A 10,866-nucleotide genomic window follows, 5' to 3' on the forward strand; every position below is an offset into this window, starting at 1 on the left:
AACATACTAGAGATTTTATTGTTAATTCTATTGTTAAAGTTGTCGGATTTTATGGTATCGAAAATAAAATCTTATGTATTGTTTTTGATAATGCTTCTAACAACAAGACTGCTATAAAAAAATTTAAATCTAAGCTATCTCCACCGTTGCCTGAAATTTTTCATATTAAATGTGCATGTCATATATATAATTTAATGGGATAATACATACGTAAATACCTGAACTTTGACCAAATTTTCAATGGAGCATACTGAACTTTGCGAGGGTTCAATTACTTCCCTAGACTTTTTTTTGTATTTTAATGGCATATATCGGTCAACTTTTATACATACTCAGTCAACCCAATAGCGGTGGATACACGTGCCCGTTTAAATAACATTTAATTTTTATTTTAACTCATACTTATCCACAAACATAATAAAAGTTAAATTAATTAATAAACAAAAATGGACCTTTCCTCTTCTCTGCTCTTCTCTATACTCAACAAGCACCTCACATTTTCAATCATCTCTTTCACTCTTACCTTTTCAATCATCCATTTCACTCCTAATCTTCATTTCTCACTTACATTACTCTTTTAAAAAAAATTACTTGCAAGATCAACGTTAACAACTGTTCGGGTGTTCCTCGAGGTGTGATTTCGTATTGGGAGCTGTGAGAGTCTTGGTGTTGAACAAGTCTTGAAGGTTAGCTTTTCTAAACTTAAAAATTGAAACTTTATGACAATTTCTTTAGGGTTATTGTTCAACAAGTCTGTAGTTTCATAATTTCTCAAATTTAGTGTTTTTGCTATTCTAAATCATTCTTATTTTTATCAATGAGTTAGGGCTTTTTTGTAATCTAAATTGACTCTTCCTGTGTGACTAATTGTGAATGTGACTAAATTTCAGGAATGGGTGATTTTACATATATAACCCTGAGATATTTTCATGGTGGTGGTTTGAATAGTAAAAGTAAAAATCAGATTATCAGGGTGGTGAAGTCACAGATATTTTTTATGTGGATGTGGATAAATTATCTTATTTTGAGCTAACTGACTTTTTAAAAGAGTTAGGGTATGTTACAACAAGGTGCACTTTTTATCTAAGGCCACCTAAAAAGGACTTTCTGTTATCTTTTCAATGTGATGAGGATATTTTTTAACTTTCACAATCCTTTGAAAATGGGGATATTGTTGAGTTGTACGTTTGTCACATGATTGATCAACTTGATCTATTTGATGGTCCCCATTGGCTTGCTGAAATACACTACTACCAATGAGGAATCTTTTGTTATTTTTAATAAAGAAGGTGACAAGGGGGTCCATGAAGGGGATAGAGTTATTGAAAAAGGGGTTGAGGGTGGTCATTTTAGTGAAGCACTAACTACTGCAGCATATGTTAAGCTTGAAAATGAGGCTGCACCTGGTGAGGCCTCATCTGCTGGTTTTGTTATAGCTAGTGGTGAGGTTGCAGTTGGCGGTGAAGCTGCAGCTACTGCTGAGGCTGCACCTGGTGGGGCCTCATCTACTGGTGTTGTTGCAGCTGGTGGTGAGGTTGCAGCTGGTGGTGAAGTTGCAGCTGGTGGTGAAGTTGCAAATACTTATGTTTCTGACCTCTCAACTGAAAACAACTCAGATTCAGACCATGAAGATTTATTTGTTGAAGATGATGCTAAATTTGAAAGTGATGTGCATGAGGAGGACATAAACTTGAGGGCTGGAAGGAGGAAATACCAGAGGAGGAAGAAAAGAGAAAGAATACCTAATGACCCTACAAAAGTTCTTGTTGGTGAAATTGGTCCAGATTTGGGATTTGAAGAGACAGAAGGTGTTGATAAAAGTTTAAAAGGTAAAGTTGTTGGGGATAAGCCTGTGTATTTTAGTTCTGATGAATATAGTGTGGACTCTGATTTAGAAGATGGGTTAGGAAGGACAGATAGTAGAAAGGTAGTGTATGATGATTCTGCAAAACAGGTTGTGTGGCAATTGGGCATGGTTTTTGAGGATGTGAATGAGTTTAGAGATGCTGTTAAAAAATATGCACTTCAAAGAAGTGTTAAGTTAGAAAAGTATATTAATGAGTCTAAAAAGGTTAGGGTTAGATGTAGGGAAGGGTGTCCTTGGCTGTTGTATGCAAGTATTAACAAGTCTACCAATGATTTTCAAATTAAAACCTACAATCATAAGCATAGGTATATCAAAACCTCTAGAAATTCCATGTGTAATGCAAAATTCCTGCACAAGCATTTCAAAGATAGAATCAGTGAGCAGCCAAACATAAAAATATTTCAGTTCCAACAGTTGATTAGAAAAGAATTGGGTATACATGTTGGAAAGAGTATTGCCAGGAGAGCTAAAGGTAAAATACTTCAAGATTTAATGGGTAATCATGTGAAAGAGTTTGGAAGAATATTTGACTATAGGGATGAAATGTTAAGGTCCAATCCGGGCACCACTTGTGTTGTGAAAGTTGATGATTCTGATGATAGTGGTAAACTTATTTTTCAAAGTTTCTACATTTGTTTTGATGCATGCAAAAAAGCTTTTTTGGATGGTTGTAGAAGATGTATTGGTTTAGATGGATGTTTTTTGAAGGGAGTAACCAAAGGACAGTTGTTGGTTGTTGTGGCTAAAAATGGCAATAAACAAATATTTTCTATTGCTTGGGCTGTAGTACAGTATGAGAATAAGAACACTTGGATATGGTTTGTGAAATTGTTGATAGTGGATTTGGGATTAACAGATGACAGAGATTACACAATCATTTCAGATATGCAAAAGGTATACTTTTATCTTCATTTAGTTATGTGTAATGAATATTATGTGTAGTTATGAATATGTAATTTGTTATGATCTGATTTTCAGGGTCTTAGAGCAACATGATGGAGCTTTTACCAGAGGTGGAGCATAGGATGTGTGCAAGACACATCCTTGCCAATTGGGGAAAAAATGGAGAGGTCTTCAAAGAAGAAACCAGTTCTGGAAATGTGCAAGAAGCACCTTTGAAGCTGAAATGAAGAAAAATCTGAACCAACTGGCCATGCTAGGTGATGAAGATATTGTTCCTGATTTACTTCATTACAAGGTACAAAGTTGGTGTAAAATGTACTTTAGAACTGACATCAAGTGTGATAGCATAGATAATAACATAGCTGAGAGTTTTAATGCTTGGATCTTAGGACCAAGGCATAAAACAATTATTACTATGCTAGAAGAGATAAGGGTGAAGGTAATGACTAAACTAGGTGAATTCCTAAACTTTCTAGAAACATGGGTGACTGAAATATCTCCAATGGCTTTGAGAGTGTTAGAAAAAAACACTGAGAAGTCAATGACATGTAATATTGACTTCAATAGAGAGAGAGGTTTTGAAATATCAGATGGACCATATATACATAGTGTGGATTTGAGGGATAACACATGCAACTGTAAATCTTGGATGCTCAAGGGAATACCAAGTCCACATGGAATTACAGCCATACTCTACAAGAAATTGGACCCAATTGATTTTGTTGATAGTTGTTACAGTAAGGAGACTTATCTCAAGACTTACTGTCACTACATTCAACCAGTGACCAACATGAACATGTGGCCAGAGTCAACAAATCCTCATGTGGAGCCTCCAGTTGTTGTTTCTATGCCTGGCAGGCCAAAGAAGAAAAGGAATAGACAGTTTTATGAGACCAAAAAGTATGGAAAGATGTCAATAAAAGGGGTTTACATGACTTGTAGCATCTGTCATGGAAAAAATTACAACAAAAAAGGTTGTCCTTTCAAGGTGTGTAACTTTAAATGACTTCTATTATTTATTTGTAGCTTAATTATTTTTGAATATGTGACTGCTTCAACTATTTTTGTAGGATTCTATTGGATCAAGTATTCTTAATGTTGGACCAAGTGATGTACCAAGTACTTCAATACCTAGGGGGAGGCCAAGAAACACTCCTCCTACTACTACTGATGCACCTCCTAGACCTAGGGGAAGGCCAAGAAAAACAAGTGATAATGCTGATGCACCTCCTAGACCTAGGGGAAGGCCTAGAAAGACAACACCTGTTGCACCAGCTGGACAAGCTGCACCGACTGCAAATATTGACCATGTTGCAGTAGCTACAAGAGGAAGGGGAAGGGGTGTTAAACATGTTGAACATGTTGCAGCAACTACAAGAGGAAGGGGAAGGGGTATTGAACATGTTGAACATGTTGCAGCAACTGCAAGGAAAAGGGGAAGGAGTGTTGAACATGCTGTAGCAGCTATAAGAGGAAGGAAAAGGAGTGTTGAACATACTGCAACAGCCGCAAGGGGAAGGGGTGTTAAACATACTGCAGCAACTGCAGTAGCTGGAAGAGACAGGGAAAGGCCAAGAAAAACACCTCTTGGTGATATAAGAGTGGCAAGGAGGACACCTTTGCATGAGTGGTTTGAAAATCAAACCAGTTATGCTCCACCAAATCCATCTGCTTCACCTGTTTATGCTCCACCAAATCCATTTGCTTTACCTGTTCATACTCCACCAAATCCATATGCTTCAACTGGTAAAAAGCCAAAGACAGTCGGAATGGGTGTTTTGATTGCTGAAAATGGTTTCACAACATATAATGTAAGTGCTAATTGATTTAATTTAAGTTTAATTTGTCTTTAGATGTTTATATGTGTATAATTTTCTTTCTTTCTTTGTCTACAGCCCTGGTTGCCAAGAAGTAGGATACTACATACTGGTTCTGCACATCCTATAAGATCTGCTGATATTACTGAAGACTTTGGTTGCAAACCAAAAATAGGAGTAAGGTGGAGGGGTAAAAAAGCAATGATTGAAAACCAGCTTAAAGTGATGAGAGATGAGATGAGAATGAACAAAAGACAGAAAATAGCTTCATTACAATCCAAGCAACAATGAAAGTAGTTTTAAAATATTGATAGTTTTTTACACTAAAACTAATGTTGTATTGTAAATTGGGGTAGGTTATTTTGACAAGATCATTTTTTGTGAAGGTTCTATGATGCACTTGAATGTTGCATCTCAGACATTTGTGCAGTTATTTTGTAGTATATGTTGCACTTGAAAGTTCAAGTTGCATCTCTAATAGTTATGCACTGATTTTATTCTACTGTATTGAATATTGGGATGTATTGAATATTGAGATCTATAAATTTGTATCTATCTTTTGTGGTTGTATTCTTTCTTTTCTATCAATTTTGGAATAATGAATTTAGCTCAACAAAATGAGCAAAACAAACAAGTATAATGAATTTAGTTCAACAAAATGAATAAAACATACAAGTACTCAAAACCAACAATCAATTTGAAATTAGAGATTTCATTCAACAAAATCAACTTCAACCACCATACAAGAAACACTGTCATAGGAGAATCAAGCTCAAACTACCATACCATACAAGAAACACTACCAACGATAAATTTATATTACAATACTACACAAAATACTTCAACCGTCTATTTTGAACCATATAGCAATACACATTATGAAGATACACACCATGAAAATACTACTAAAACTCTCTATCTTCTTCACTTCAATCGTCTTCTGTGGTGTATTTTTCACCTCATCTTTCATTTTAACAAATGAGCTACATTGTTCTTCTATTTGAGTGAATGCAGATTCAGCTTCCATCTCTATTATTTCCCTATCACTGTAAACACCAACCAATTTTTCCTTCGTCTTCATTATCTTCAACATTTCATTCATGTCCTTCACTTTCTTCACCAACTTTGGAATAATGAATTTAGATCGCTCATCAACCACACCATCTCTCTAAGGCAAAAAGTTACACTTGTTTGATCCATAATAATGACAAGACCAAAATCTTCTTCCCGAATTATTATGGGATCAAGAAGTCTTCAAATGAAGTAAGAGACCATGATTGCATCGCACCTCTACATTCAACATTGGATCTTCCTTATCTAAACAAATCCTATTCAAATCCAATTTTACATCTTCCATAGCTAACCCTAATTTCAAAAATCACAAATTAAAAATTAGTAAAAATAGTGAGAAGAAGTTAGAAAATAGTTAGAAATTTATCAAAGAAAACAAAGAAAATCAATGCATATCTTCAAGAATTGAGAGGAAAAGGGAGTAGAGAAGAAGAAGGAGATTTACCTCTCCTTAAATTGGTTAAATTAAAGGAATAAATGAATCTAACCCAAATATATAGAGTTACATGTCAAAAAAATAGGTTTATAATATTTTTTAATCACTCTCACGCACTCAAGGTCAGTGAACACACGCATGTGTAAAAGTTGGCCGATATATGCCATTAAAATACAAAAAAAAAGTCTAGAGGGGTAATTGAACCCCTGCAAAGTTCAATATGCTCCATTGAAAATTTGGTCAAAGTTCAAGTATTTACGTGGGTATTATCCCTAATTTAATTGTAAAAGATGATCTTAAGTTTTTTGACCTTTATATTGAAAAAATTCGTCTTGCTGTTGGTTTTATTCAAGGAAATAATCGAAGAAAAAGAATTAGAGAGTTTAAAGTTAGATGTCAAGAAAATGAACTTGCACCGATATTGATGTCTGAGGAAATTGATATTAGGTGAAATTCTACGTATAATTTTTTAAAAACTTGTTATAAATTAGAGTTCCTATTACACTAGCTTTTAACCAACATTGCGGTTCATTTGTTGATTCTGCTGATTGCATGCTACATGATTCTGATTGGGTTGTAATTAATGATCTTGTTAATTTTTTAGAAAAATTTTATATAGCTACGGTTGAATTTTTTGGTGCTTATTATCCTACTGTTTGTAACATTTTGGCATATATAGCTGATATTTCTGGTTTGCTCAAAGAATATAAAAATAAAGAAGGTTATAAAGAAGCGGTTGGTGCCATGTTTACTAAATTTAAAAAATATTTTTTTTCTGATTCCTCCAATTTACTTGGTTGGTGCTATGCTAAATCCGTGCATGAAATATAATACTATGTGCCACTTTAGTACTATTATTTATGCTAACTTAGAAATAAATACTAACAATGATTCTGAACAAGTACAACCTGATTTGTAGACGGCTATGGGTGATCTAAATGAATACATAGAAAAATTATATAATCACTATGTTGATTTATTTGATTTAGCTGTACCTACAAATATCACTCCAACTGTCGCTCCTCATCCTCCCGATGAGCCATCATGTTCTAAAAGGCCGGCACATAGTGGTTTTCCTGATTCCTTTTATGATTTACCTTGTTGGAATAGTGTTGATGACAGAGCTTACACATCAACTTATCGGGAAGAGTTGAAATATTATCTTCGATCTCCGCCAGAGGATTGCAGACGACGGATCAACATGTTGGATTAGTGGAGGAGTAATGAAACACAATATCCTGTGCTTTCAAGATTAGCTAGAGATATCTTGAATGTTCCAATGTCAATTGTTGCATCAGATAGCGTCTTTAGTCAGGGACGACAGCAGCTTGGAGACAACCGACAGTCATTGAGAAGCAATGCAATGAATGTTCTAGTTTGCCTTAGAGATTGGATAAGAGCGAAAAGAAGAAACTAAGAAATGGAACTGGAGCTGAACGACGAGCTGAAACTTGAAGAAATTATATCTTCACAGGAGAACTCAGCAAAATCAAGTTCAATGCATAGTTTTGCCCCCGTTGACTTTGACTATCCTATGCAAGTTCCCTTTAATATTAAAATAAATGAGTTGGAAAGAATGATGCATAATTTGTAGATTTTTCATTCATGTAAATTATAATTTTTGGATCATTTCGCAATCAATAAAATTCAACAGTCATACACTCCTTAGTCCTTACTTTGTAATTTTTTTACTTAAGGATTTAAATTGAATTTCTACTTTAAATTAAAAACTTACTTCTAATATATTATTAATTTACTACCAAGTATTATTAATTTATTATATTAAGTAGCATATGTTTTGTATATTTGTGTATAAATCTTCTATAAATGTGTATATTTAATGTATACATATGTATATGTTTTATAAATTGTATATATATTGTAGTGTGTGTGTGTATATATATATATATATATATTGTAGTATATGTTTTATTTAAAGTAGTACATATATATTGAATGGTGAGTATATGTGTGTATATATCTTCTATAGACGTGTATATTTAACGTATACATGTGTATATGTTTTATAAATTAGTATATACCTATATATATATATATATATATATATATATATATATATATATATATATATTGTAATGTATATATATTTTAGTATATTTTATTTAAAATTGTAATGCCCCGCAAAATCCTCTTCCAGTCTGAGGGTGGATTTTATGATTTTCTGCGTAATTGTGACGACCTTTTGTGACAAGCCGTCAGATCTATGACGAGACGTCACAAAATGTCGTCACATATTTTCCAAACTAATATGCTGGAGTAAAATGGGCATAACTCTTTTCTCCGATATCGGTTTTTGACGAAATTGGTATCGTTGGAAAGATAATTCAAAGAGCTTTTATTTAATATATGGTAGGTCCTCTAATTAGATATATACAACGAGTTATGGTTGATTGAAGTTGACCCAAATTTTGATGGTCACTAAAAATTGATGATAGAAAAGCTTTCAACTCGTCCACGAGTTAGGGGACCTCTATGATCTTAATTCATGCTCAAACAGATTCCCACACGATTCAAAGTATTTCATACTTAGGAGGATATTTCTGAAATATTTTGACTCGGATTTTCGCTTTACCAAATACGCTCTAAGGCTCAGGCTGGAAGAGGATTTTGCGGGGCATTACAAAAATAGTACATATTTATTGAATGGTGTGTATATGTGTGTATATATCTTCTATAGACGTATATATTTAACTAATACATGTTTATATGTTTTATAAATTAGTATATAACTATATATATATTGTAATGTATATATATTGTAGTATATTTTATTTAAAATAATACATATATATTGAATGGTGAGTATATGTGTGTATATATCTTCTATAGACGTGTATATTTAACGTATACATATGTATATGTTTTATAAATTAGTATATAACTATATATATATATATATTGTAATGTATATATATTGTAGTATAATTTATTTTAAATAGTACATATGTATTGAATGGTGCATATATGTCTGCATATATCTTCTATAGTCGTGTATATTTAACGTATACATGTGTATATATTTTATAAATTAGTATATAAATATATATATATATATATATATATATATATATATATATTGCAATGTATATATATTGTAGTATATTTTATTTAAAGTATTACATATACATTGAATGATGCGTATATGTGTGTATATATCTTCTATAGACGTGTATATTTAACGTATACATGTGTATATATTTTATAAATTAGTATATAACTATATATATATATATTATAGTATTTTATTTAAAGTAGTACATATATATTGAATGGTGCGTATATGTGTGTATATATCTTCTATAGACGTGTATATTTAACGTATACATGTGTATATGCTTTATAAATTAGTATATAACTATATATATATATTGTAGTATATTTTATTTAAAGTAGTACATTACATTGAATGGTGCGTATATGTGTGTATATATCTTCTATAGACGTGTATATTTAACGTATACATATGTATATATTTTATAAATTAGTATATAACTATATATATATAACTATATATATATATATATATATATATATATATATTGTAATGTATATATATTGTAGTATATTTAATTTAAACTTTAAAGTAGAAATATACATTGAATGGTGCGTATATATGTGTAATTATGTATATGTGTATATATTTTTTAAATTCTAATGTAGTATATACAATATATAGTGTTTATATATTGTTTAACGTATTTAAAATGTTGAAAGGTGGGTATATATGGTGTTTATTGAAAAAAAGTTTTTATTTTTATTTTTGATCGGGTTTGATCGGGTTTAGGTGGATTTGACCGGGTTGGGTTAAGTGGGCCGGTTTAGGGTTATTTTTAAAAAGTTTATTGTTGAGCCTATCCCGGCCCACTTAACACCCTTAGGTAGGGGTACGGTGGTGAAAATAGGGAAAAATGAAGGGGTGGGGGTAGGTGAAGGTGGGTTGATGCGAAAAAGAAACTACTTAAAAAAGGGGATATGGCGACGTTTCATAGACACAGAAGCCTACCGCAATGATTTTTCGTGGCGGTGACATAAACCGTCGCTATACATACATCTGTAATGACAGTTATTCAGTTGAATAAATGGCGACGGTTTTTGTGTTGATGGGACGGCTAGAGACTGTCCTTATACATGCATTATAAGACTGTTATAAATATGATATTGCGACGGTTATATGTCTGTTGGGATGGCTACCAACTGTTCCCAGAGGCGGAGGCAGACTTTAAAGTGTGGGGGTTCGGAATACTATTCACTTCACCCACATCTTGAAACATCGACGATGAATAGTATTCACTTCACCCACATGTTTTTAAGCCTTTCTATGCCTTTGTTCCAACTTTGAAAACCTTCCGTTGTGAAAGATTCACTCACTTTTTTCCATATCCTCAGAGCTCATTTTTAAACAAATAACAACATAAGCAAAATGTTGCATCTTCTTTAATGCTATATTCTAAACATTAAGAATATGGAGATTTAAACCATTCAGGATTAAAGTGACGTGGTGTACCTCCAAAATCTCTTATGGGAAACTCAAATTTATTTTGTTGTATGTTATATATCTGTATCCGATCACGTACATTTAGAGGAAATTCTGTAATTGATTTTCTTTCAGTAGGGTCTGATTTAAGATCCAACTTTGCCAATTCTTTGTTGTTATCCGATACTCCGGAAAGATTGATAGGCAATGAAGAACTTGGCGAAAAAGATCTAGGAGCAGTATCTGAAGGAATTTGAGGCTTGAAAAATTTCGTAAT

The 10,866-nt window shown here is 32.7% G+C and overlaps 2 protein-coding genes across 2 annotated transcripts; both read left to right on the plus strand.

Annotated features, from left to right (window-relative positions):
- Positions 1–696: 696 nt before the first annotated feature.
- LOC124897734 lies at positions 697–2,923 on the plus strand. Its single transcript, XM_047411044.1, has 2 exons — positions 697–2,761; positions 2,846–2,923. Exons 1-2 carry the CDS (start codon positions 1,220–1,222, stop codon positions 2,861–2,863), a joined length of 1,560 nt encoding a protein of 519 aa, XP_047267000.1. The 5' UTR covers positions 697–1,219; the 3' UTR covers positions 2,864–2,923.
- A 70-nt stretch (positions 2,924–2,993) lies between these two features.
- On the plus strand, positions 2,994–5,155 carry LOC124897732. The gene is made up of 3 exons (XM_047411043.1): positions 2,994–3,758; positions 3,841–4,581; positions 4,666–5,155. The coding sequence occupies exons 1-3, from the start codon at positions 2,994–2,996 to the stop codon at positions 4,876–4,878; spliced, it is 1,719 nt and encodes a 572-aa protein (XP_047266999.1). The 3' UTR covers positions 4,879–5,155.
- The last annotated feature ends 5,711 nt before the right edge of the window (positions 5,156–10,866 follow it).

The sequence above is a fragment of the Capsicum annuum genome, chromosome 4, assembly GCF_002878395.1.
Source record: "Capsicum annuum cultivar UCD-10X-F1 chromosome 4, UCD10Xv1.1, whole genome shotgun sequence".
NCBI classification, from domain to species: Eukaryota; Viridiplantae; Streptophyta; class Magnoliopsida; order Solanales; family Solanaceae; genus Capsicum; species Capsicum annuum.